The sequence below is a fragment of the Meles meles genome, chromosome 17 (assembly GCF_922984935.1).
Source record: "Meles meles chromosome 17, mMelMel3.1 paternal haplotype, whole genome shotgun sequence".
Taxonomy (NCBI): Eukaryota; Metazoa; Chordata; class Mammalia; order Carnivora; family Mustelidae; genus Meles; species Meles meles.
In genome coordinates, this window is record NC_060082.1 from 5,120,989 (window position 1) to 5,148,936 (window position 27,948).

General features: G+C 46.1%; 1 protein-coding gene across 2 annotated transcripts; it reads right to left on the bottom strand.

Annotated features, from left to right (window-relative positions):
* Positions 1–125: 125 nt before the first annotated feature.
* CD84 (CD84 molecule) lies at positions 126–27,948 on the bottom strand. Of its 2 annotated transcripts, none has more exons than XM_045982041.1 (8): positions 27,829–27,948; positions 14,270–14,620; positions 10,055–10,306; positions 9,604–9,723; positions 8,802–8,834; positions 6,218–6,315; positions 5,128–5,187; positions 126–3,555 (listed from the first exon to the last, which is right to left on the bottom strand). In XM_045982041.1, exons 1-8 carry the CDS (start codon positions 27,872–27,874, stop codon positions 3,490–3,492), a joined length of 1,026 nt encoding a protein of 341 aa, XP_045837997.1. In that variant the 5' UTR covers positions 27,875–27,948; the 3' UTR covers positions 126–3,489. The 2 variants fall into 2 exon arrangements, with proteins under 2 accessions (XP_045837997.1, XP_045837998.1); XM_045982042.1 differs by lacking the exon at positions 27,829–27,948 and adding an exon at positions 23,825–24,088.

Sequence of the window (27,948 nt, forward strand, 5' to 3'; positions counted from 1 at the left end):
CAGCTCAGGTCATAATCTAATAAGGGTCCTGGGATCGAGCCCCATGTAGGCTCCCTGCTCAGTGGAGAGTCTGTTTTCTCCCACGCCATTCCTCCCCCAACCCCAACCCCCTGCTTGTGCTCTCTCTCTCTCTCTCAAATAAATAAGATCTTAAAAAAAAGAAAAACAAACCAACCAACCACCAGACCAATCAGGCTACTTCCTTCCTTTCTCCGGTTTTCAGAGTGGCCCAGACTAACTCCTCTCTTGTGGGCTGTGCAGTTTAGAGCGTTCTATAGCTTTTTAAAAGCACCACATTTTAAACCAGCTTCACTTTCTTTTCTAGCGGCATTTGCTGCACGGATCCTCCCGTTCTCTGTTCTCTGTTCTCTGCGCAAAGCCCGTGCGCACCCGCAAGTGCCAGGCTTGTGCTGCCTTACCGGCCCTTGCCACTAGAGGGCCCTGCCCCCGAGATTGCAATTTCAAAGAACCTTGGTAAAAACTGGCCCATTTGGTGTGGTACATAAGATCACATCCATTTTGCAGAAGGAGAATCTGAGAACCAAGCCCTTAGGGGATGGGGTGAGTAGCTTATAGCTTCATAAATCAGAAGACTAGGGAAGAAAGAAAGTGAGAGATGGGAGCTCGGTGGTCCCAAGTCCCAAAGGCCACATGAAGAATTCCTGGGCACTGGTTCCCTTCCCGGTTTGCTCTCCTGCGAGACCCAAGGAACACTTGCTTCTGGTTCTATTCCTTCTCCCCCACTTGCCACCGGGGTTGTAGGAAACTAGCAATCTGACTGGGTGCGCGCACCAGGGAGGAGTAGGGCCGGGCTAGAGAAGGACCGTGTTCAGGAGTGGTCTCTCAGCTCACACAAAGGTGAGGAGGCATGCTTTCATTGAAGGGGAAACCCAGCCTGTTCAGTGTCCCTTTGGAGCTTCTCCATCCTTAAGATGTGTCTGTTTCTTCCCTATGTTCCTCCCTGGGTGACTGCCTTTCGCTCACACCTGGTTCATTGCTTCAGGTGATGTCTCCGCTGGTCTAACTCTGAAAGTCTTTTCCCTCCAAAGTGTCCTTACACTGAGGTCTGCGTTCTGACACTGAGGCTTGCCGTAACGGGATTCCGTTATGCTTCTGTCTATCAGTGCTTGAAACACAGACCTTCTGTTTGGGCTGGCTGGTCATTTTCAATTCTATTCAAAGTATTTATTGCTTACAAGCCTGGCGCAGGGCACGACGTTGGCTGGTGGTGGGTGCCCAGGGGAACAAAACGCTCATTGTTCAGGGTCAGTCTCGATGGTTTTGAAGTCACGGACCTTGCCCTTCAGTAGGCACAGTGTGGAGGGACACAAATAGCGTCTATACTGTGAGGCAGAAGGAAATGAGTTGCAGTGACATAAGGACGGGGGGGTAGGGCAAAAGAGCCATAATTAATTTGACCGTGATGCCAGGGAGAGCTTCACAGAGGAGGTGACACTTGAGCTGAGCATTGATGTGTGTGCAAAGGGCCGGGGGTGGGGGCACACGGTGAAGCAGAGACGCTCTGCCGTCGTAGACAGGGGACGGTGAATGCGCTCAGTGCATCTGGGGCAGTGCCCAGAACGCATCACACACATCCAGCCTCCGCTTCCATCTTGGGCTTTCCTCAGTGGGATGCCACCTGTCTACTTCATTCTTGGCCAAACCCTACTCTTCCTCCAGAGACCAGTTTCAACCCACCTCCAACCCTCCAAGCCCCACCTCCTTCAGGAAGCCTTCCCTGATTTTGCTAGCTCCCGCCACTCCCCAAAACGTGTAATTCAGCATTCAACACTACTGCCCGTGCTTGCCTTGCACAGAGCAGCTAGACCAGAGCAGACATTATGCTCATCTGATACTTTGGGGGTCTTGCAGCCCCCAACACCGTGCTAATGGTGGTCAGGACTAGATGGTGCTATGGACTCATTCACTGGGACTAACACCTCCCTTCTGCCTACATGCAGCTCATTTCTGCTGCCCAGCCTGGGATTGTTGATGGGGATTTGGGATTTAGCTGGCCGTGGGTGCTCACACATATGGTAAACCGTTCCTCATATGATCACTTGAAAGTTCTGCTTAGCCGCGGGCGATTCCTCCTCAGCGCTGGTAGGAGGGGAATGGACATCTAACCAGAGCGTGAAGTCCACGATTCTCTGGACTGAGCCTTAGGAGTAGGGGGGAGCCAGTTTCCTCGTCTACACCATCATCGCCAAGTTCCCTCTGAAGAATGACTTGCTTCTTTCAAGGGCTCTTGTTTCGATGGCTGGGAGAGATATCAGGCTGGTTCTGCAGAGAAATGGAACGCTGAGAAATCAGCGCTCCTAAAGCATCAGAAATGGAGCCGGTCAAACCCTTGTGGTGAATGGGGTACTGGGTACAGTCTCTTCTTCTTGCTGAGTCTGCTTGGGAGAGATATCAGGCTGGTTTTGTAGAGAAATGGAACCAACAGAAACAGACATCACAAGGAGCTGGCTTTGTGCTTACGAAGACTGAGAATCCCAAGGTCTACCGCTGGGCAGCTGATGGTACAGTTCTCCAGCCCAAGTCCAAAGGCCTGAGAACCAGGGGAGCTGATGGTGTAAGTTTCAGTCCAAGTCCAAGTCCTAAGGCAGGAGCTGATGTCCCAGCTCTGAGATGGTCAGGCAGAGAGAGTGAATTCTCCCTTACTCTGTCTTCCTCTCTTCAGGCTCTTGATGGATCTGGTGACGGACACCCGTGCCGGAGTGAGGGTTAATCTGCTTTACTCCATCTACCAATCCGAATGTTAATCTCATCCAGAAATGCCCTCATAGCTGCCTTCCCCCCCCCTACCCGAATCATGTTTAACCAAGTATCTGGGCGTCCCATGCGTGGCCCAGTCAAGTTGAACGCTTGGCCTGAAAGAAAATCTTATAAGCCTTCTAAAGTAGAGTCTGAAGAAAAATGCCCCAGTCTAGTCCCTACGGAAAGAGAATTTTCCAACGCGCCATTTGGAGAGTGTATCTGCACAGCTGAGAGCCACCCACCGACGGCTTCCCATGCGACCCCATCATGCACGGGTGGGCCGGTCCAGCCAGCTGTCCCCTGCACAAAGGTTCCTGGGCAAAGGGGCACAGAGAGGCTGACATGCAGCCCACACTCTATTGGTCAAGCTCTGTGCTTGGGAGGGGCTGCATCCGCCTCAGGGAAAGGGCGCTTTTGTCTCATCTGTGCTGGGGCTGTGTAGGATCTGGAAGCTCTGCATCAGGGCTGCTCGCAGACACCGAGTGTGACGAGAGCATCTCAGGCGGTGGGCCACCACCTAGCCCAGGTATGCGAAGCATCAATCCTCCTTACATAGGGGGTGGCTGGGAAGGGTCATCGCCTCCAGTCACAAAAAGTCACATATCGGGGTGTGATGGCTTGTAGTCTCCAGGTAAGACATGCGCAGAGAAGGTCTGGGTCCGGGGCATCGACTGGGCTATCGATGGCGACTGAAGCTCAGTGTCCTCAGGGAGAAGGCTGCCCGGGAGCCTAGATCACATCTTCATAGGCTGAAATCCCAGGAGGTTTGCCGTCCTGCGTGCTGGTTTTCCCCATCTGTGCACAAGAGGGAGTTGGAGCGGCAGGTTAATTGAGATGCTGCATGGGAAGCCCGGCCCCGGGCGGTACCAGGACAGACAGACGGCCCGGGGAGATGCTCCGGTCACCCACTTGCGAGCACTTGGGTAATCAGCGGTGGAGTCCAGGGAAAAGGCAGCAGGAAGGAATGGGGGTATTTGCATTGATTTGATGACAGGCTTGGGCAACACCAGGTCAATCTACCCCCCTTCCTTGCTCCTAGCTGAGCCCCAGCTCCTTCTGAGTCCCCACAAGTGCACCCCACATACTGGGAGCTGCCTGCACCTGTATCCTGGGCTCTACTTATGCGGACAGACCTAGAGCCCTCCCCACACCCCACTCCCAAGTAAAGTGGACTCGACAGGACGGGAAAAAAATTCTTCTCAAATCATCTAGTGACCAATCAGTAGTTGCTATAGACCTTGTCTAAAGGATGTGCTTTGAGATGCCGCAACCTGGGCCGCCCTGGTGAATCCCTCCAGTCGAGTCCTTGCCAATGTCTCCCCCTGTGTCCCTCCCCGTCGTTCAGATCTGGGCTCACACATGCGGCCCTGCCCCTCCCTTCTTCCTTCCCCTTCGCCTGTCCTTTGTCCCCCCGTTGTCCCTCTGTCTCCTTCTCCCTCCTTCCCTCTGCTGAGCACTGAGGGAGCGAAGGCCCTTCTGTCTTGTGCTCCAGGACATTGGCTTAGCCCCACAGCCCAACCACCGGAGCACGAGCTCTCTCGCAGCCTCCTGCTTCTGCAGCTCACAGATGCCCTCTACCGAACCAGCTCTTAATTCTCATTCCCCGCCCATCGGCGACCCATTTCCTAATGTCCCCTCCCGCTCTCCATGTGTTCTCTCTCGACTTTCCCTTCCCCCAGACCCCCGGGTTCCTATTTATCTTTCACGATGATTTTGCTCAGCTATTACACAGGAACACTGACAAAACATTCGATTCGCCACGAGACCCCAAAGCCATCCTTCTGACTGCAGCAGAAATGAGGATCCTCACAGACAGTGGGCGATGCCCCAAACGGAAAGTCTCACCTGCCCTCTATGCATAGTCCAGAGCAGGACACCGAGGCACAGGGCACTGTGCATGTCTCTGCTCCATCTCAAATTGTGGTGCAGGTTGAACACTGTGCGGCTCAGCTGGCGGAGGAAGTGGCAACTGAAATTCAGCCCGTGTTCTGCTTCCCCGGGCTGGGCACCTGGCGTGGGCCTGTGTCTGTCCAGAGGGGGGCACCTGTTGTCTAATTTTATTCTGTGAGCCCGCATGGCCCCAGCTGCTTAAGAGGCTAGAGTTGGAATCCTGCAGTTCAGAGGCCCGGGGGCTCCTGCATTAAGAGGCAGACTCCACACCCCAAGTGAGCCAGCTTTTGGATGGCCACGGACCCGGAGCTGGGTTCTGCGCGGGGGTGGAACACTGTGGGCCAAGGCCCTCAGCAGTTAGTCCTGAGAGGGACAGAGAGCAGCACCAAGCGAACCAGCTGGCCCCTGCTCGGATGGACCGAGCACAGCAGAATGACTGGAACAGACAGGCTGGGATAAAAAATCAAAAGGATTTACCTTATCCATCTGCAATGTGGCGTAAACCCTGTTCCCTGGGTCCTCTTTGGCAGGGAGCTCCTGTAAAACACCCATCGTCCCCTCAGTGAGGGGCCCAGGCAAAACCTCGTGAGGCCCCCTTCCCGCCTCTGCCTGGCCTGCTGCTCCCCCTGCTCCCACTCTCACTGAGTCGCCTCCTCTCCCGGCCTCCGCTCTGGCTCCATCCAGCCTCGAGAGGGTCAGGGCAGGGTGTGGGGCGGGAGGAGTGGGTAGCAGTTGGGTAAAACCCTCAGGAGCCAAGAGGAGGGGTTTGCGTGGTTCACACTGGGTCTGGCCCACTGAAGATTTTGGCTCTGGACCCCTAGTTGCCCATCAGTACAAGCTCAGTGCTAGCTGGACCAGGCAGACCTCCTTTGCCTTCCACTCCTGTCGACTTCGGGGAGCAGGCCAGGGCCTGGGAGCACGGAGGAAAGTGGCTCAGGGTGGAGGTGAGGGGGGGCAGGCAGGTGAAGGGCAGGTGGGGGGAGGGGGTGTCGCTGCCAGACCGGGAAGTTCAAGGGGACCTCTCTTGGGGCTCCTGGGGGGCTCCATCGTTAAGCGTACGCCTTCGGCTCAGGTCATGATCTCAGGGTCCTGGGATCGAGTCCTACATGGGGTTCCCTGCTCAGTGGGGAACTTCTCCCTCTGCCTCTCCACCCTGGGGGTGCTTTCTCTCAAATAAACTAAATCTTAAGAAAGGAGGGGAATCTCTCTCAGTTCTGTGCTCTTAAAGGCCCCTTAGCCTCCTGTTCCCATGTTGGTGGCCACCGAGCAGCCCTCGCCTCACACCTAAACAGCCCCCTTGCTGTTTGTCCCTCGTGGAGGGCACCCCACTCCCGGTCAGGCCTCTCACGTCACCCAGAGCCAGACCCCCGTGTGGAAGCTGACAGACTCCACCCCTGGAGGTTGCCGTGCGGTGACGACTGGTCATGTTCCTGTCCCCACAGGGGACTCATGGCATCATTTCCCTGACATGACGATGCTTGGTTGGACCCTCTAGATCCCTGGCCAGCTGCCCTCGACTCCCTTCTCCTAGGGGTGGTGTGAGGACCCGTGAGTGGCATCAGCTCACCTTGGGCGGGGGGATTTCATCGTAGATTCTGCCGTCTGCTGGGGGGGCAGCTCTGGTCACCATGACGTAGGTGTATATTGTTTTCTTCGAGGCGGCATCTGCGTCACAAAGAAACATAGATACACAGCGTGTGAGAGGCAGATGGGTTTTAGAGATGACTTCTTCTGAGGTTTTCTTTCTTTCTTTCTTTTTTTTTAAAGAATTTATTTACTTACTTGACACAGAGAGAGAGATCACAAGAGATCACAAGGCAGAGGCAGGCAGAGAGAGAAGGGGAAGCAGGCTCCCTGCTGAGCAGAGAGCCCGATGAGGGACTTGATCCCAGGACCTGAGCTGAAGGCAGAGGCTTAACCGACTGAGCCACCCAGGCGCCCCTGAGGTTCTCTTTTTAAGGTAAAGAAATGAAGCCCTAAAAGGTCAGAGGGCTAACATCGCCTTGAGACAGACGCTCGGGTTCTGGGACGGCCTCTCCCTCTTGTCGGGATTTCACGTGGTGTGGGAGGCACCGGCTCAGGCCTGGCTCACCCAGGCCTCTACTCCAGAAAGCACATGAGGCTGATGAGGTTCTCCTGGCCCGGGTGGCCAGTCAGAGGCAGCCCCTCCCCGCAGGGTCTCTCATGGAGCTGGTACATGGCATTGACTGCCTCGCCTGGGCTCATTGTCTTCTCGTGCGAGGGTCTTGGTGTTTCCATGAGGTTGATTCTGTCTAGTTACACATTGTGTCGGACTCCTTTGCCCCATGCCTTCCTGTTACTATCTCCAGGGAGAAGCACAGAGAAGATACCCTACAGACATTCGTTGTCTGCTTGATTGAGCCACACGGTAAAACACTGACGAGAGGCTTCCTCTGTGCACCAGGCTCCATGGGAGGCAAAGACCACAGAGACAAGTCCCTACTCTTAGGAATTCCTGGGCTGACAATAGCTAAACTATGGAAAGAACCTAGATGGCCATCAACAGATGAATGGATAAAGAAGACGTGGTATATATATTTACACGCACACGTATACATATCCACGCGCGCGCGCGCACACACACACACACACACACACACACACACACAGTGGAATATTATGCAGCCCTCAAAAACCCCGAAATCTTGCCATTTGCAACAACGTGGAAGGAACTAGAGGGTATTAGGCTAAGCAAAATAAGTCAATCAGAGAAAGACAATTATATGATCTCTCTGATATGAGGAATTTGAGAGCAGAGCAGGGAGCGTTTGGGGATAGGGAAGGAAAAAATGAAACAAGACAGGACCAGGGAGGGAGACAAACCATAAGAGATTCTTAATCTCAGGAAACAAACTGAGGCTTGCTGGGGGTGGGGGGTTGAGATAGGGTGGCGGGGTGACGGACATTGGGAGGGTATGTGCTGTGGTGAGTGCTGTGAAATGTGTAAGCCTGATGATTCACAAACCTGTACCCCTGGGGCAAATACTACATTATATGTTAATTAAAAAAAAAAAAGAATTCCTGGGCTGAGGCAGCTGGGTGGCTCAGTCAGTTAAGCATCTGCCTTCGACTCAGGTCATGATCCCAGGTGTCCTGGGATCCAGTCCTGCATCGGGCTCCCTGCTCAGCAGGAAGTTTGCTTCTCCCTCTCCCACTCCCCCTGCTTATATTCCCTCTCTGCTATCTCTTTCTCTCTGTCAAATAAATAGATAAAATCTTTTTTTTTTTTAAAGATTTTATTTATTTAGTTGACAGACAGATCAGAAGTAGGCAGAGAGGCAGGCAGAGAGGGGAGGGGGAGAAGCAGGCTCCCTGCGGAGCAGAGAGCCCGATGCGGGACTCGATCCCAGGACCCCGGGATCATGACCTGAGCCGAAGGCAGTGGCTTAACCCACTGAGCCACCCAGGCGCCCCTAAATAGATAAAATCTTAATAAAAAAAAAATTCCTGGACTGGTAAAGGCATCCGTCCCAGTGTGCCCCTCTTCCTGCTCCTAACATGCAACATTTTAGGGCGAAGTCAAAAAGAGCTGTTTCAGGGCCCCAACATATCCACAAATAGCAGCGAGCTGAGTGGCACACAGAGGTAACTCCTGTCCCAGACCCTACCTCCGACTTGCCAAGAGAGTCAGCCCGGGTGCTCTCTGTCATCTCACTGGTAGATGAAAAAAGTTGCCCTTCTTCCTTCCCAAGAGACTGTGAGGGATTGGAGACAGATGTCTCTTGGAGGAACCCTGAAGATACCTATGGCCTGAGTCAGGTCACGGGACTTCTCCCCATCACTCCCATTTAAGTTAAATTCCCTGCCCTGGAAAGCCTCCTTCTGTGCCAAGCGTGGACGGTCAGTTGTAAGCACCGTGCTGTTATGTACTGAGTTCTTACCACGCACCAGGCTCCAGGCCAAGTACTTAATGTGGGTAATTCCATTTAATCCCATTAATAAGTATGTCTGTCTGTTTTACCAGTGACAAAACCGAGGCTTGTGGTGACAGATCACTCACAGCTGATACACGGTCAGGCTGGGACCTTCGGCCCAGACCGCCTACAAAACAGAAGCTGAGTCTGAACCCATCTGCCGTGAACTCATCGCTCCCAGTTGTCATCCGTGGAAACTTGTGGCTGAGAACTTACCAGAGTTCTTACTGAAGGGCTGCAAGAAGGAACCTGAGGAATCAGACCAAAGGAGAGTCAGGAACATGGAAACAGAGGTGGAGCTCCCTACACCCAGGCTTGTTACTGTGATTGGGGGGAAAAGAAGATTTGGGGAGATCATGGGGGTAGGAAGAATAGGAGGGCATAATGACCCTCGGGGGCGCCCAAGATTAGGTTTTCTGCATTGCAAATAGCACAATTACAGAAGGATCCAGAGGGATCCAGAGGGATCTAGTGACGTCCGTGGAACGAAAAGTTAGTACATGTCCTTCAGGGGCTCTCGAAAGTCAAAATATGGTGGAATTGGAAGTGACTCAGGATACCCTATAGTTCGAATCTCATTTTACAGGTGAGAGCACCGAGCCAGAGAAGGAAAGACACACAGTGAAGCAGCTCTCCTCCGTGGCAGTAGTGAACCCACACCCAGTTCTGGGCACACCAGACAACGATGACAGCAGGAGCGGATTCCGGAGCCCACTCAGAGCCCTGGCGTCTGGAGCCCACTCAGAGCCCTGGCACCCGGAGCCCACTCAGAGCCCTGGCGTCCGGAGCCCACTCAGAGCCCTGGCACCCAGAGCCCACTCAGAGCCCTGGCATCCGGAGCCCACTCAGAACACTGGCATCCGGGGGTCAGCACTCCGGAGAGGGTGAGGGAGTGCTGATTGGAGGAAGGCAGATTCCCCGGAACGAGGGACCTCTCTACCCCTCCTTGGATAGATGACTCCAGTCCCGGGAAGAAGGAAGGTGTATTTCCACATTTTACCTTCTGGAGAAATCCTACCTTCTCCTCGTTTGCGCAAAAGGAGCAACAGCACCGAAGGCACGATGAGTATAGACAGAAAGAGCCCGGCCAGCCCGCTCAGCAGCCTGGTGTGGCGAGAACGGAGGCCTGTTGCAGTGTCTGGAAACAGAAGAGACAAGTGAGACTTGGCCACACTCAGGGACACTGTCAAAAGGGGTGCCCGCCGGGGGAGTGCTGCAGCTCCAAGGGAAACTGGACTTTCTGGTATTCAAAGTCAGCATTAGAAACAGTCAGAGAGCCAAGCGGGGGCTGCCTCAGAATACCGCAAACACCCAGCCTATCTCAGACAGCTCTGGCCTCTTTTCCAGGCCCTCCTGGGAGGAGATGCCCCTGGGGACCAGGCCTGGCCTCAGGGAGGGACACCCCCCGGGGAAACAAGGCCCAGTTTAGGCCGCTGGAGACTGCAGGGGAGCTGGACAGAGCCGGTCACCTGCACAGAGCTGCTGGGCAGAGATGGAGTCCGAGCTGTTGCTGATGGGGTTCTGGGCTGTGCATGTGTAAGTCAGCTCCTGGCTGTCGGGCGTCCGGGAGATTCGAATTACATTCCCCTTCTCCTCCAGAGGACTCCAGCTGTACGTGACATTCTCTTCTCCTTTGTCCACGGAGCACGTCAAGGTGACATTGCAGGTGCTGTCCGCAGACGTCATCAAACTCTGCGTGATTTGCGGCTTCCCAAGCCGGCCTAGGACAGGGAGACACAGGCGTCCGCGGTGAACGGGAGCCAGCCTCTCTCAGGAGGGCCAGCTGTTGGGTTCTCGGAAATTCTTTCAAGAGGGTTGTTAAGTGCAGCCATCATGAAAAATGAAATGATAACAACTTACAATAAAATAAATCACGTTTTAAAAAAGCTAATACGTACTCAAAATTCACCGCTTTCTATTTTTTTTTTTTTTTGGCCGATTTGCTGTTACCTACGCTCTAAAAGTTATTTACATCTATCAGATCTGTCTTTTGCAATGATGTACAAAGTCTTCCCAGTTCTGCAAGCTTTAAAACACAGTGGGAGTCTTTACACCACAGAAATGGACAAATCAGGGAATGTGTGGGCGGTTCTGTCAGTGAAACCTCTGACTCTTGATTTCGGCTCAGTTCCTGATCTCAGGGTCGTGAGATCGAGCCTCGCGTGGGCATGGAGCTTGCTTGGGATTCCCTCCTTCTCCCTCTGTCCCCCTTTACCCTCCCCTCAAATAAAAGAAATTGGCAAATGCTCAGACTTAGGCTGGGTTGACTGGTCTACAGACTGTCACTCTAGACTGAAGAAAACAACGGAGGAACGATGGTTAAAGTCAATTAAGCTTCAATGTGCCTCTTGTCTGCAGCCATTACATTGTGAACAGTGCCAAAGAAACTAGGAAATATTCTGCCAGTGTTTGAAAACCGTTATCTGATTCAGCAAAGAAGTCTCTTGCATTGATGTGCAAGCGAAGGTCTGAAATATGTGTTTTGTTGGGTTACTTTTTCCTTATTCGCCCACTTCACAAAGCTATCAGCCAGTATGCCCGTTGGCTTCTTCATCAACGCCTGAAGGCTGGGAAGGATAAACGTTCAGCAAAACTCAATGAAAACGTTCTGTGCATACGGCTAGCTCTATGGGATCCACAATAAAGACTGTGTATATTTACTACCATTTATGAAATCATGTGCCGCGCGCCCCTTGGGTCATACATGCTGTCAAGAACCAGTGCACCGCTGCATGAAAGTCTCTACAAAGAATGTTTTGGCTGTGTTTTCTGGTGTGTTTTCATGGAGTTGTTTTGTGTTGTTCTAAAGTGCCACAGTAAAAAGTTAAAATCCCTTCAAAAGTTCATTTTAAAAGATGTTTTTACGAAAGCAATCAAACTGTTAACTGTCCAAGTGGTAGGCTGGTAAGGGATTACGAAAGAGCAGTTATATTTAGGTTGAAGTAAGAGCTATCTGGGGCCGGCAGAAGGAAAGGGAAGTTCTTCCCTTTACCAGCAGATAAGAAAGTGCCCACGTTCCGAGTTGGTAAATTTAGTTAATTCTTGGCCAGGCTGCTGTGCTGGGCTTTATTCCCTCTATCCTAGCCACGTGGGGAGAATTTAGAAGGAGGGGGCATGTGGCTTTCTGGTTCATGTAGTATTTTTAAAGTTGTCTGTGCCTGCAAGGAAGTAGAACTATGGTAGGAAGAATCTATAAATGTTTTTCATTCCAACTGCACCAGAAACCCTGGTCCTGTGAGTCTCTTAAGAGGGATCTACTCCAGACCAGAATTAGTGGTGACTTGTGAAAAAACTCCCAAAGAAGTTTGGCGTGACCTTGATGTGCTACAACAGTGATCAATACAGACGTCTATAGCGAAAACTCAGCCCAAGTTTGTGTGTGTGTGTGTGTGTGTGTGTGCGCGCGCACGCGTGTGTGTGCTTTTCTTTAGAAACTGGACTTACAGGAATATTCAAGTCTCTGCTTGATATTTACTTATTATTAGAGAATTTTTTGCTGAGTGTCAAGGTGGGGGACAGTGGTAAAGATAGGGTCCTGTCTCATTCTGCTCAGCAGGAACAGAGATATCACCAGCATCAGGCTGCTGGACAGAGAAGGTCAGGGCTGTGGCTGAGAGTGGGGAAACCACCGGAGACCCGGGTCTGACCAGGCTCTGCTGCTCTCCAGAAAGGGGACGCACGCAGCCTCACTGAGGTTTAGCTCCATCCCTTAAACACTGATAGAATTTTCTCCTGCTAGGATGGTTTGTTGTGAGGACTAAATGAGCTATTGTGTTTAAAGAGCACTCTAATACCCGTCTCCGTCCATCTGCCTATCATCTGTCGAGACATATTAATTATCTATGGGAAAGACAAAACAAGCTAGCAACAGGGACTGCCTCTGAGAAGGGAGAGTTGCAATGCACTGTGTTTTGTCCTTGACTGTGTGCGTGTGTTGCCTAAATGTATGTGATCTCCATATATTTTTAAAATTAGGTGGTAAAATGGCAGACACACAGAGTTCAATAAGTGCCAGTTCCTGTCTCATTATCTTCCCCACTAACTCCCCCACAGGTACAGATTGTGTTAGGTAGGCAATCTGGCTTTCTCTGAGACTTCCCGGTGGTCTGCTCTACCTGCAAATGGTAGAACACCTCCCAGAGATTGAGTGGGTAAAACTGAACATATAAAGAGATGAAAATGGGGGCATCTGGGTGGCTCAGTCAGTGAAGCATCCCACTCTTAATTTCAGCTTGGGTCATGATGCTGGAGTCCTAGGATCGAGCCCCAAGTTGGAGCTCTACGCTCAGCGGGTTGTCTGCTTCTCTCTCTCTTCCTCTCTTTCTGCCCCTCCCCTCTGCTCGCATGAACTCTCTCTCTCTAAAATAAAGAAATAAATCTTTTAAAAAATGGTTAAAGTGTTAATGTTGTGTTACATATATTTTTATCACAATAAAATTTTTTAAACAAATAAAAGAAAACATGAATTTACCTTGTGTTTTCCTCCTGGGGCATTTATCCTGGAGAAGCAAAAAGTCATTTCATGCAGAAACTTTGTACATGAATGTGCACAGCAGCTTTATTTGCTGGAACTAACTAAAATGTCCCTTCATCGGTGAATGGTTAAACAGACTGGTCCGTCTACACCATGGAATACCATCCAGCCATAAAAAGATAAAAACTACTGATACTTGTAAGAATCAGGATGACTCTCAAATTACGCTGCGTGAGAAGAGCCAGTCTCAAAGGCATATGCACACCGCATGTGTCCCTGTATGTGACATGTGAAATGACGTAATGATGGGTGTGAAGAACGGAGTAAGGTCTTCCAGGAGCTGGGAGGGAGCCGGTGGCTCTGAACGGCTGAGGGACTCTTGCTGCAGGGGTGCGGTTCAGGACCTTGATCGGAGTCATGACACACGAGGGCCCGCAGGTGAGTAAACTGCAAGCTACACTATACTTACACATAGAGGAGAGCCCGTACAACTGCTGACGTCTGAATCAGCTTCCTAGGGATGCCTGTGCCGGCTTCCTGGCTTTGATATCGTCCTAGAGTTACGCAAGATACCACCACTGGGGGGACTGGAGAACGTACACACAGAACCTCTTCTTTTATTTTTTTTTATTTTTTTGCATATCAAAAGTCTCTTCTTTTATTTTAAAGATCTTATTTATGTATGAGAGAGAGAGACAGAAAGAGCATGAGCAGGGTGAGGGGGAGAGAGAGAGGGAGAATCAGATTCCCCACTAAGCAAGGAGCCCGACATGGGGCTCCATCCCGGGACTCCAGGATCCTGACCTGAGCCCAAGGCAGATGCTTAAAACCGACTGAGCCACCCAGGCGCCCCTCCCTGCCTGGCTCTTTACACCTCTCTATGCATCTACACTTATCTTAAAATAAAAAGTGTTGTTTTTTTTTAAGAAGTGCTTTCCATACACTATCTCACTTGATCCTCTCAGTGACCAAGGGAAGTGAATCACATGATTGATTATTCACATTTTATAGAAAAGAAAAACCAGACGCATGGAACAACCTGCTGATAGCTAAAAAGAAGCAAAATCACAAGCTCTTCATTAGTTTCGACGTATTTACGTATGGATTTACAGGTACAGAAAGAATTAGGGACGTCAATAAAGAAATAAAGGCTTTCTACAGATAGCAAATTTGCAAAAGAAAGCAACCCCTTTATCCTGGCGCTACTTACGGAAGACCTGAAGGTTGAAGCGCCTGGTGGTGGTGCTGACCATCCCTTCAACGGTCTTTGTATTTATGTCCGCTTTGTAGATGCCGGAATCTTCCATCCTCAGATTACTGATCTCCAGGTTGTAGTTCTGACAGGAGACATTTATTCGGTCATTATAATTTTGGTGGGTCACAGTAACTTTGGGTGCTGCTCCTGCATCTCCTGGCATTATGAAAGCAACAGATGTCTCAGAGTTCCAAACGATGTTGACAACTTGCTGGGATTCTTCGATATTTAAGGGGAAAGTGACCAACTCCCCCAGTATCCCAATCAACGTGACGACATCCGTGTCACTTCCGTCTGCTTCCAGACCTGGGGACATAAATAGAAAACCATTGCCATTTCACTGTTGCACTTTTCAGAGTCTCCTGTCTCCCAGGCTCATTGAGTCTCCCTGAAGAGAGCTGCCCAGATGCAGCTCATCCAACCTCTGGAGGGGTTTTTTGTTTTTCTTTTTTATTTTTGTGGGGTTTTTCTGTTTGTTTGTTTTTTGGGTTTTGTTTTGTTTCATTTCGTTTCGTTTTTTGTTTTTGGTATTCTACTCTACATATAATATGTTATGATGGCTAAATTTTCTAAGGGATTCTCATTGAAAAACGAAATTTCCAGTGAATTTCAAGGGGTCTATTTCATTAAAAACCTTTATCTGGACTTATAGACCGAAGGGTCTATGAGATTGGAGGGACAAAGACCATACACCTCCAGAAGGTTTGAGAATTAAGTGTCTTTCTTTCCCAAGACCATATTGCCAAGCGACGGAAGAGCTGGGACAAGAGCCTGGTTGCTGTGGTCTTTGCAAAAAGAAAGCTACATTTATACCTCTATTTCCGGAAGATACAGGCCTATAGTGCTCCGGAGGTTCTCGAGTAAATATTTCCCAAGTTGGTGTTTTGGGGAGATCTTTTTTGTTCCCTACTCTATCTGTAGCCTCTAGACTAGTTCATGACATGTAGTGTGTGCTTAATAAATATTTGTGGAATGAATTAATAAATGGAATTCACTTATGTGTTGCCTAGAATCCCTTGGAACAGCTTCTGATGTAAGCAAAATTCATTTATTCATTCATACATTTATGAATGAATGCATGAATTTTTTTCAAGGTCAGCTTTGTCCCAGATAGTACAGCAGGTAATTATTAATCAAATTTCTAATACAAATATTTGCTGAACATCTACTCTTTTAAGTGCAATGCAAGGAGCTGTGGGATATAGAGGTGAGTGAAAATTGATACAAATTTCCCGCTCTCTAGAACTTCACAGCTAAAGGAAGAGATCAATAGTGATCAGACCATCACAGATGTACAGGTACAATATATATAGTTGACTCTTGAACAACACAGACTTGAACCGCATGCGTCCACTTATACATGAAATTTTCCCATAAATACAATGCAATACTGTCAACGTGTTTTCTCTTCTTTATAATTTTCTTAATAACATTTTCTTTTCTCTAGTTTACTTTATTGTAAAAATAAGGTATGTAACACAATAAAACATACAGAATATGTGTTAACTGACTATTATCAGTAAGGCTTCTGGTCAAGAGTAGGCTGTAAGTGAAGTTTTGGCGGAGCCAAAAGTTATACATGGATCTTCAAGTGCATGAGGGGTCAGTACCTCAACCCCTGCATCGTTCAAGGTCAACTGTGTAAGTATTATGGTGCTTTGAGAGACAATAGCAAGGAGACTTGACCTGTTACTTTCTAGTAAAAGCTGAAGGATGAACGCCTTTAAAATCTAATGTGGGGGGAAATGAGAAGTTTATTTTTTCTCTCTTCTCCTCTTTCACCTTATGAAGATAAACTGACTTGATACCTAGTTTGTAAAATGAAAGGCAATATAATTATAAAATGGCCACCCTTGCCCTCCAGCCCAGTAGCTCCTGAATGAGACTAGAGATTGCAAATAAAAATCTCTTTCCTTTCAGACCAACCAAGATTTTGCCTTAGGAGGACCATCCCAGGTCATGCATGATGACTTAGTTGGGGTGGGTTAAGTACAGAAGAAGACGTAGCGGGGTCCTGGGGGAGGGGGATACTAAGGACCTGTATCTACAAACATTTATTAGGTGCCAACTATGTGCCAGATGCTATGCTAGGGACTCAGGGAAGAATAGGATGTGACTGCGGTGCTGAGGAGCTCACACCCTGGAGAATAAGGTAAATGTGTATGCAAGTGAAAAATAACACAATCTGATGAGTGCTAAATGGTAAAAGCAAAAGAAACAAATCACTGGGGAACCAAATGAGAGACTATGGCTGCCTTCAGGGCAAGAGTCATAGTTTACAAAAATCCAGCTTCTTGAACATTAATTCTCTCCAGATAAACTGTTCCATTGAGCTACGGGGTGTGGTAGAGGGACCTTGGTGTGTGCCAGCCTGAGTCCCTCTCAGACATGGGCATGCCATCTGGGCAGGTGCACGGATCCTGGAGCTTGGAAGGACTCTGAGGTTGCTTTAAGGCTGCTGTGCCAACTTGAAAGACTTTCTATTGTTTGGACAAGAACCGCCCCCCCCCCATTTTCATGTTGCAATGGTTTCTGCAAATATCACAGCTGATCCTGGTGCCAGGTAGCCCGTGTCTTGCGGAAATTTAAAAATCAGACCCTGGTACCTAACTGCCATTCTGTTCTGTAGATAAAAGTTAAATGTGTGAAGAGGATGTGGGTTCTCTCCTCAAGCCCCAGGAAGTGTGTAGGCGAGTTGTGAAAACAGAACATCTTAGGGTTCATGGCAGTTGGGTGGCCACAAGGCAGAGTATGTCTTGTTGTTTTGACTTATCTCCCGCAGCAAGTCTTTCAGGGAGTGATGCGGTGCATCAAAGGGCGAGGAGACAGGAGCACTGGCAGGTAGGTCAGACGGGGGAAAGTCCTGCCGCCCCTCTTGCTGCTTGCATTGTTGGTGAGAATCCTGGGTTTGCTGAGGAAAGGCCTAGGGCTAACCCATGCACGAGATGCAGACTTGGTCACCTCCAGATCCTCTGACTGTGGGCTGAGTCAGGTGGCTGGGAAGACAAGGAGCCTGGAGGTGGGGGTGAGAGCGCTTCTGATTAGAAGCTGGGCTACCTTCATAAATCTGCAAAACCTTTCTGAGTCTCAGCTGCTCCATCCATAGAATGGAAATGATAACCATAAAGTTTGTTCTACCTAAGTAGTGACCAGCAAATCATACAATAGGAGTGGAATGTCTTGTAGCCATTAAGGCACCATGCATGTCAGTTGTTTCTGGAGTTGAGAATGACAATGATTCTCATCCTCATCATTTGCTTCATCATCATCCTCATAACTGGTACATGCCTCTTCAGGCTTCCTAGGCCACCCGTATGATGGCCCAGGGTGCGGGGGAGTAGCATGACCATACTGAAGAATGTATAAAGGGCTATTTTTAAGGGCTAATTCAAATAAAGCCCAGAGAGATAGTTTTAGGTACCACTCCACTTGATGGACTTTAGGCTTAAGACTTTAGGTTTTAAAAGAGAATCTCCATATTGAGCTACTTCAATATTTATTTTTCTAGGTGCTGTAATATAATGTAAGTGCTGTAATAAAATGTAGGTGCGGGGTATATATAATATACTAACAACACAATATATATTATATTTAGTTTATATGTTTTATATTTGTGTATTATGTTAATTATATATAATAATATATAACACAAGAGTAATATAATCCATCAAATCCAGTTATATAATATAAATGTAAACATTATATTAACATTGGAAGGGACCTAAGGAAAACCCATCTTCAGAGAGAACTTGTAGCACAAAAATGTGGACTTGAGGCACAAAAATTGTGTTAAGTCTTGAGGACTTAACACATAATGTACTAGGCAAGTCTATGACTAAACCAGTTCTCTGCCATTTTTTAGGAATTTCATAATTGCTTAGGAAATAAGATACACACACATACACATAACTCTCCTTTGAAAAATGAAGTAGTAAATGGTAAATTCAAGTAATGGTAGAGACAGTAGTTATAGTACAAATACAAAGAAAGGAGAGATCACTTTGAGCTGTAGAGGTTAGGGAAAACTTCTTAGAGGAAGTAGAATTTGAGGAGGACTTTGAAGGAGTGAATAGAATTTTACTGAAGAGAAAGGGAAAGGATGAGTGTCTCAGGTCCTCAGGTCCTGAATAAAAATTTAGAAGCAGGAGAACATGCGATGTGGGTTGAATAAATACAGATTTGCATAACGGAGTAGAAAGAGATAAGGTGGAGATACAAATCTGGTGTAGGTCTGAGACAGCCTTGAGTTTGAGATCTACATCACAGGCAGAGGGGAGCTGTTGAAGTTCTTGAGGGTGAAGATTAAAATGATATTTTAGGGTCATAGTAATATAGTAATGGTGTGTAAGAAGAATAAAAAGAAAGAGAAACTTGGCTTGAGAGACCATTTTGGAAGGTTCTATAGGCATCTGGGCATGAACCAGAGGATGATAAGATGAATGGAATGGAAGTGCTGAATTTGAGACACAGTGTAAAGAAAGAGAGGGAATAAGGAAGAACCTGATAGAATGCAGTTGTTCAACAATATATTTTGAGCATCTACTTTGTGTCAGTGAAAACTGATAGATACTGGAAAACTGGCTAAGATTATGCTGGAAAAAAGTCCAAAGGAGAAAATAGGTTTAGTGTTAGAAATATTGAATTTGAGGATCACCTGGGTGGCTCAGCTGGCTAGGAGTCCAACTTGTGATTTGGGCTCAGGTCATGATCTCAGGGTTGTGAGATTGAGCCCCACGTCAGGATCTGTGCTGGGCACAGAGCCTGCATAAGATTTTCTCTCTCCTCTCCCTCTCCAGTGTAAAAAAAGAAATACTGAATTTAGGATGATGTTGAGCCATCCTGATAAGTAGTTGGAAGGATGGAAGATAAGGAAAGAGAATGGTCTGAAAATATTGCTTCTGGGTTGTAGCAAAATCTGTCAGTTATTTTCCAATGTTTGTTCTCTCCTTTATTCTTGGTAAGAGGATGCCTAATTTTTAGCAAGGCATATGGTCACCCAGGAAAAAGACTACATTGTCCAGCTCTTTGCTAGCTAACTTTGGTTATATGACTAGATTCAGGTCAATGGGATGAAAGCAATAGTGTTGCATATGACTACTGTGTCTTTAAGAAGAGGGTACTTTGCTTTCTTCATTTCTTTCTTGCTTCTTTCAGGCTGAAATGCTACGACAGCTGGATTTCAGACACACATTTTGGATCAAGAAGTGGAAGTCAATACTGAAAATGGTGGAACCGAAACACTGAAAAAAGTATGTATACCTCACTGCCTTGTCAACTATTCAATCAATGGAACTGCCGACCCCAAACTTCTTCACATGGGCAAGAGTTCTTCTTCTTCTTCTTTAGGCTACTCTCATTTTTGAGAACTGTCACTCGCCTTTGAACTGAAATCCAAGTAGATGATGAATCCTCCGCAGAGAGGAGGTGATGGGGGGAGAGGGGAGTTATTCAGGAAGATTAAGGCTAAAGTCCAAGGCTGCTTTGTGAACAGTCTCAGGGAGGCACTATCAAAAGGAACTAAACAGAACAAGTGACAAGAGAGGCGCCAGTAGTGGACAATATCATGGGACCCAAGATGAGAAAGTCTCGAGAAGGAGGTTGTCTCAGATGTTTAGTGATTCCCAGTGGTCAAGTGGAATAAAGACTGAAAATGGACCCTAGGTTTGTCCATTAGGTGGTTATTGATGGGCCTTGAGAATATGGTGCAAGTAAGAGGATTTCAGTGGAGGCCAGAGTCTAGAAGATTGAGGATATAATAAGTGCTAAGTAAGTGGAAACTCCTGACAGTGAAAGAAAGGGGATGAAATAGAATGGTAGCTAGAGAAGCTGGTAAAACTAATTTATTTGATTTTTGTCTTAAAACAGAAGAGATTGCCTGCATATCTATGGACAATTAATTTATGACAGAGAAACCAAGGACATCTAATGGGGAAAGGACAGTCTCTTCAAAAAATGGTGCTAGAAAAACTGGAAAGCCCCATGCCAGAGAATGAAACTAGCCTGTTTTTTCATACTGTAAACAAAGATGAACTCAAAACGGATTGATGACTTGAATGTAAGACCTGAAACCATAAAACTCCTGGAAGAAAATATAGGTGGCAAGTTCCATGACATTAATCTGAGTGATGTATTTGTAGATCAACACTAAAGATAAAGGAAACAAAAGGAAAAATAAATAAGTGGGACAACATCAAATTAAAAAGCTTCTGCACAGCAAAAGAAACCATCACAAAACAAAAAGGGAACACACTGAACAGGAGAAGAATTTACAAATCACATATCTGATAAGGAGTTAGTCTCCGGTATATACAAAGGAACTCATACAATTCAACAATGAAAAAATAAATGACCTGACTAAAAAATGGTCAGAAGATCTGATTTTCCAGAGAAGACATATAGATGGCCATAAACACATGAGAAGATGTTCAATATCACTAATCAGCAGGAAAAAGTAAATCAAAACCACAATAAGATATCATTTTATACCTGTTAGAACAACTATTATCGGAAAGACAATAACATTTGTTGAAGAAGAAGTGAAGAAAAGGGAACCCTCTTCCACCGCTGGTGGGAATGTAAATTGGCGCAGTCACTATTGAAAACAGTATGGAGAATCCTCAAAAAATTAAGACTAGAACTACCATATGATCCAGCTATTGTGGGTAATTAACTGAAGAATATGAAAACACTAGCTCAAAAAATTGTATATATATCACTATGTTCATTGCAACATTATTTACAACAGCCAAGATAGGGAAATAATCTAATTGTTCATCAATAGATGAATGGATAAGTGGACATGGTATACACACACACACACACACACACACACACACACATACACACTGGAATATATATATAATGGAGTATTTATAATAGAGTATATATAATGGAATACTATTCAGCCGTATAGAAGAATGAAATCTTGTCATTTGCAGCAGATAGGCCTTGAGGTATTATGCTGAGTGAAATACGTCAGAGAAAGACAAATACTGTATGATTTCACTCATATCTGGAATACAAGCAAACAAACAAATACTACAAAACAAACTCATAAATACAGAGAACAGATTGATGGTTACCAGACAGGGTTAGAGGGTGGGTGGGCAAAATGGGTGAAGGTCAACCATATGGTGATATACAGTAACCAGACTTTGGTTGGCGATCACTTTGTAGCGTATACAGATGTCAAATAATAGTGTTGTGCACCTGCAACTTAAATACTGTTATATACCAGTTTTACCTGAGAGAGAGAGGGAAGAGGTTAGTTGGGATAGGTGGTAGGGAAGAAGACCATGTAGAAATTTCCCTGATCAGCCCTACTCTAGGTTAGGTGCTCTTACTCATGGGATCTCTGGAACTCTGTTTTTCCTTTATGGTACTTGCGATGTTATGTGGTGGTCACGAACCCATGTGTCTGTTTTCAGACACCGTGAGTGACTTGAGTCCAGGGACTATACCTTTCAATCCCCAGACCCAGAACAGGGCAGGAACACAGACCACTAATGCTTGTCATGGAACAAAAGACGGAGGCAGGCAGTGGCAGGCAAAGGTTTTCACCAGAAGATGTTCATGCCTTGTCTGAGGTAGAAAGGGAAAATGAGATGATGAGCAAAAGGATAGAGTATTTTTAGGTGTTGTTGGGGCTGGGTATAGAAGAAAGGCTGCTTGCTGAGGTGAGGCAACACAGGTTTGAGCCAGGTGGGCCTATGCTCAAGTTCCACCCCTGATATTTACTGAGGTCCTTGTCTTACTTTACTACAAGATGGGATGTAATAATACCCACACCATAGGAATGTTTGAGGGCATCTCGAGGTGCTTAATACACAACGGACATTTTGGAGTAGAGGGGATGAAATAGAAGACAGTCGTGCCTGATGACCTGTGTCTCCTCGGTCATGTAGAAGGTGACGCTCTGCTAAGAGTGAAGAGAGGAGCGTGGGACAAGGTAGGAAGTGGAAGGTTGAGGAGCACATGTGTTGAACCCTGGGATATTTGAATCTAGCTGTGCTATTTTGAGAAAATTATTAAAATTCTCTGATCCTCAGGTTCCTCATCTCTCAAATACGGATAATTATTAAAATTCAATTTTGAAGTTGTGTAGTTAACACAATGCCTGGTACATATACATGGTAGCTCTTGTTATTATTTTGATGCATGTAAATTTTGAGGAAATGCTACCGTAAGGAACATCCTAGGGAGTCAACAAGATATTGACGAAGGGGAAGAAGAGGTTGAGGAAGACGTGACCCACTTTTACCACATCTCCCAGTGACTGTGATTTCCCGACTCCATATACCAGACCAGGGAAGGGAGGAGTAAAAAAGTCAGCACTAGAGGAGAAGCAAAGGCAAGAAAGGGCTGGAACCTCAGGGTGTGGGTTTGGCTTCACTTAGTGAAGAAGAACCTGACTGCATGAGATTGAGACCTTGGGAAAGTTAGCAACCTCTCTGTGCTCAGTTTTATCAGTTTTAAAGTGAAGTTAATAGTGCCACTTACCTCATAGACGTATTATTAGAGTTAAAGGCGTTAATATTTATAAATTTCTTAGAATGATGCCTGGCATATACTAGGCACTTGTACGTGTGTGCTGTATAAAACAAGACCCATGGTTAGAGAGATGAAAATAATACCCCAGTCAACTCTGGGGGAAAAAGGAGAGTCAGAGCACTGGAGTCCAGAGCAGAGAGCTGCTACCAAGAGCAGAGATGAGGAAGAACCGCGTTGCTAGTTACAGCCACCTGACCACTCCCCTCCCCCAGCTTCCTTAGGATCTTTCAAGTAAGCATTTCTTGTGCTTTGGGGACACTAGCTAACCATTCCTCCTCTCCTTCCACCCACTGCTTCCTACATCAGTAAGTGGGGGGAGAACCTCCCCAAATACGGCAGGCACGGAAGGGTGGCTGGAGATGATTGCATCCTGCACGCCTCGGGGGAGAATGGGTTACAGCACGTTATACTGAGTGAAAGGGAGTTCAGAGCAAAGAGGAAGCAAAGAGTTGAGCAGCCCGTTTTGTGTTGTCCTCCATGAGGGTGGAAAGTCCTTTGTCATGAGTTTTTAAGAAAAGGAACCTACCACCCCACACCACAGTATACTATTGTCTACTAGATTTTTTTGCTTTCTTTGTTTTCTTCCTAAAGACTTATTTATTTATTTGGAGGAGAGGGGCAGAGGTAGAAAGACAATCCTGAAGCAGGTTCTCCACTGAGTGCAGAGCACAGTGTGGGGCTCCATCCCAGGATCCTGAGCCGAAACCAACAGTTGGCTATTTAACCAACTCAGCCACCAAGGCGCCCCAACTTTTATCACCTTTTTTGAGATCTGAGTTGACTTGAGTCTGTTCTTCAAAACAGAAAGAAACACACAAGTTCTCAAAACCAAGATGGGATCCTGGCCAGCGACTGTTCTATCACTATTTCCTTCTATTGTATAATCAAAAATTGAGTATAACAAAGAAAATATGGGGACATAGCGCCACCAACATCAGTCTCCCAACCGATTGCTCATACCTCTTTTTTTTCCAGCTTCCACATGGTTGAGCTTAGTAATCCCAAACTTGTAGGTTCATTCCTCTCAAAGGTTCAAGACAAGAAAGATTTGATTCAGGAAACACTTGAACAGCCTATGTCTACCACAGAATCTTGAAGCCCCTTTGAAGGCATGCTGTCCACTTGGTCAGTCGCCATGCTGACCTCCAGAGAAACTTCAGTGCACCAAGCTGACAAGGTGTGTCTCTCCGGCCTCCTATGAGTATTATGTTAGCACACTGATGCTCCTTCCTACCCTCTATTTGGAAACTGGATTTTTGAGCTGATGTCTTGATATCCAGTTTCCCCCATATGTAATACATTTTTCCATTTCTATAATTGGGCTTCTGCTTTTGAGGCCTTTCCCAATATCTGTGGTAATAGTCTTCTCAAGCCTCTTTCTAGAACAGAGGCTTTATCTTTATCTCAGAGGCCCCTCTTTACAAAGACTTTGGACTAGTGGAAAATTGGATCTCAGCAGGACCCTTCCAGCCCTGAAATCCTGTGTCTAACGTCCAGGAGGATGGTCAGGACTTACTTATCCATGGACAGATATCCACGTGGGCCCACTCACCTCTTGGACTTCTACTGATCAACTTCTGGAATGCTTCTACTGTATTACACATTCAACAGGACACCAAGACCTTGTTGGTATTGGACCTTTGCTTATTTTGAAGAAGCTAATTCAAGTCAACCCACATCATATCGATATGATGGGGTACTTGAACTATATCTGGATATGCTCCTTTCCTTGGATATTCTGCTTTGGGGGCCACTTAAACTTCTATTATTGGCAAAGACCTGCCCACGAGTCCCATTCTTTATCTGAATAATCCTGTCTTTATGGGAATAAATAAATAAATCCACAAATAAATAAATAAGTAAATCCAGTGACAAATCTCAAAATGTGATCATGATTGATAGTAGGGGCAGTATTTTTATTCCATTTCAGCCTCAAAGACAGCAAAGGCAAAGGCAGCTTTGTTCAGTGGTTAAGTCTAAAGGCATTGGCATTCAAATCTTATTTCCTCCACTTTTTAGCTAATCAACCTCTAGTTTTCTATGTTTCATCTGTTAAACTGGGGTCTTGGTAGTGCTCATCTTATATGATATTGTGAGGAGTAAGGTAAATAATAAATATGACTACTTAGAGTAATGCCAAACATGTCATCATTGCCTCATAAATGGTTAGTTATTACCATTATTGCTGGGGGAGAGGAAACAGGAGCCAGGTGAAGGGTTGAAGAAACCAAAGCAAGAAAAGCATAGAGAAAAAGAAGAATTAAAAGAGTGTGAGAAAGAACATATAGAATGGACATGGAACAAAAGTGGTGGATTCTTCCATCTTCCACCCTAGAGGGTGGGTGGCTAGGCCCTTGCAGAGGCAGTCAGAATCATAATCACAAGTCAGGATAAGAAAGCAGAATTTGGAGCGTATGACTGTGAGTCTTGGTTCTTTGAGAAAACTTTTCCAATGTGGAAGAGTCATGAGCTGGAGTACCCAAACTTCTCTTATCTCAGTGATTTAAAAGGAATTCTATTGGATATGTCACTCGCAAATATCTTCTCCCATTCAGTTGGTTGCCATTTAGTTTTATGGACTCTTTCCTTCACTGTGCAGAAGCCTTTTATTCTGATGTAGCCCCAATAGTTTATTTTGTTTTTTGTTGCCTATGTCTCAGGAGACACATCTAAAAAAATGTTGGTAGGGCCAATGTTATAGACAAATTATTGCCTCTGCTCTCTTCTAGGGTTTTTATGGTTTCATGTCTCACTTTTAGGTCTTTGACCCATTTTGAGTTTATTTGTGTGTATGATGTAAGAAAATGGTCCAGTTTCATTGTTTTGCACAGAGCTGTCCAGTTTCCCCAACACCATTTGTTGAAGAGACAGTCTTTTTCCCATTGCATATTCTTGCCTCCTTTGTTGAAGATTGATTGGCCATATAACCTAGGTGTATTCCTGGGTGCTCTATTCTGTTCCACTGATCTATGTGTCTGTTTTTGTGCCAGTACCATACTGTTTTGGTCACTATAGCTTTGTAGTATAACTTGAAGTCTGGGATTGGGATGTCTCCAGTTTTCTTTCTCTTTTTCAAGATTGCTTTGTTTATTTGGGGTCTTTTGTGGTTCCATACAAATTTTAGGATTGTTTGTTCTAGTTTGGTGGAAAAAATGCTGTTGGTATTTTAGTAGGAATCGCATTAGATCCGCATGCGCTACCACTCCGCAGAGCATCGAGAAACTGAAAACCTGATGCGAGGAGGGCAGGAAGGGTGGAGCAGAAAGAGCTCTACCCTTGGGATTAGAGGAACCCACATGCCTTTCCAGCCATGCAAATATCAGGTTGTGAAATTTCAGGTGAATTGTTTAACTTGAGTCTTAGTTTATACTTTTTCCGTGTATAATGGGATTAATATCATCTATTTTTGCTTACTTCAATGGCTTTCGTGTGGCTCACATAAGAATATAGGCATAAAAGTTGCAGAATGCTTTGCAAATTAAGTGGCATCAAATGTCACCCTTCAGCCCTTCTCTGGAAGACTGGGGACATCCTTAGATTTTCACTTAGCTTCTGTCCAACTCTCTTCCCCATCTACTTGCATTTTTTGTCTGTCATGTCAGGGTGGTTAGCACGAGATCCAAAAAGTTGTCATGCCTAGTTGGTGCAATCTCCATGAACCTCAAATTAAAGGAGTCACAGTCATGTGACTTAATTAGTTACATGTGACTATTAATTAAATAGTCAAGTCAATTAAATAGTCAACTATCAATTAATCAAATTAAGTAGTCCAATTAATGAATTAATGAGATTTAATTAATTAGTCACATGTGACTATTAATTAAATAGTTAAGGGAACCAGAGAGACAAAAGTGTATTGATTCTACCTTTTTAGGAAATCCCAACCCACTAGATTCTCTGTGTCCTAACACATTCCAGGAATTGGCTAGTGAGTTTTTCAGAGTGGGTAGGAGAGATTATAAGTAGATTTAGAAATGCCAAGCATGGTGGTGCCTGGGTGGCTCAATCAGTTAAGTGTCTGCTCTTGGCTCTGGTCATGATCTTGGGGCTCTAGGATCAAACCCCACATCAGGCTCCGTGCTCAGTGGGGAGACTACTTCTCCATTTCCCTCTGCCTGCTACTCCCCCTGCTTGTGCACTCTCTGTGTCTGTCAAATGAATAAATAGAACCTTGAAAAAACAACAACAATAAATAAATAAAATCTAAAAAAAAGAAACGTCAAGAATAGTCCATTTTTATACAGAGAAGATAATTGTTTGGATTTAGTGAGAAACTGCAAAGACAAACCCCTCCTAGATCTGTGTTGAAGTTACACAGTTTTCTTTGTACTAACAACAACCAATATCTATTTGTCCTTATAGTTTACTGTTCAGCTCTAAGTAAGAAAAACAAAATTTCAAGTTCATTTCTTTTTTGAGAGCTAACTTACTTATAAAATGCAGATAACAGTCTCTTCCTCATTGACTTTGGAGAGTTTCTGAAGAAAAGAAGCAGAGTAATAACTCTGAGTGTGCTTTGAAAATAAAGGGGCTTACAGAGATGAAGATCTTACATAGGTAAGCATTACTCTAACCTGATAGAGTAATGAAATATAATTTGGAAGGGCGTATCCCTGTCGAAAACTATACACCCAAATCTAAAGCCAAAAAGAAATGATTTTAAGGTATTCATGGTTTTAGATGATATATTCTTTTGCTGGGCTTTCTGGGTGGGCCTCCCAAGTGCGGACTATCCTGCACAGAAAGGTTTGCAGACTGGGCACAGACAAAATTCAGAAACAGACTTGAAAGCTGAAAAATGGTTAGTTTTGGATCCTGTCTCTCCCCAGACCGTTGGACACTTTTTGAGACCTAGGGTGTACTGGTTAAAGTACATGAAGAGGGGCATTTCGGTGTCTTCCTTACGGGCAATTTCTAAGTCTTAACAGGAAACTAGAAGAGCATTGACAAGGGTCAGAACTCACAGGTTTGCAGGCAAAGGACCAAGATCCACAGGTAGCGCTGAGCCATGTCCTTCTAGACTGTAATCCTGGGTGAGTAAGAAGCCGTTCCTCCAACAAAAAGCCCGTCGCAAGTAAGCTTCC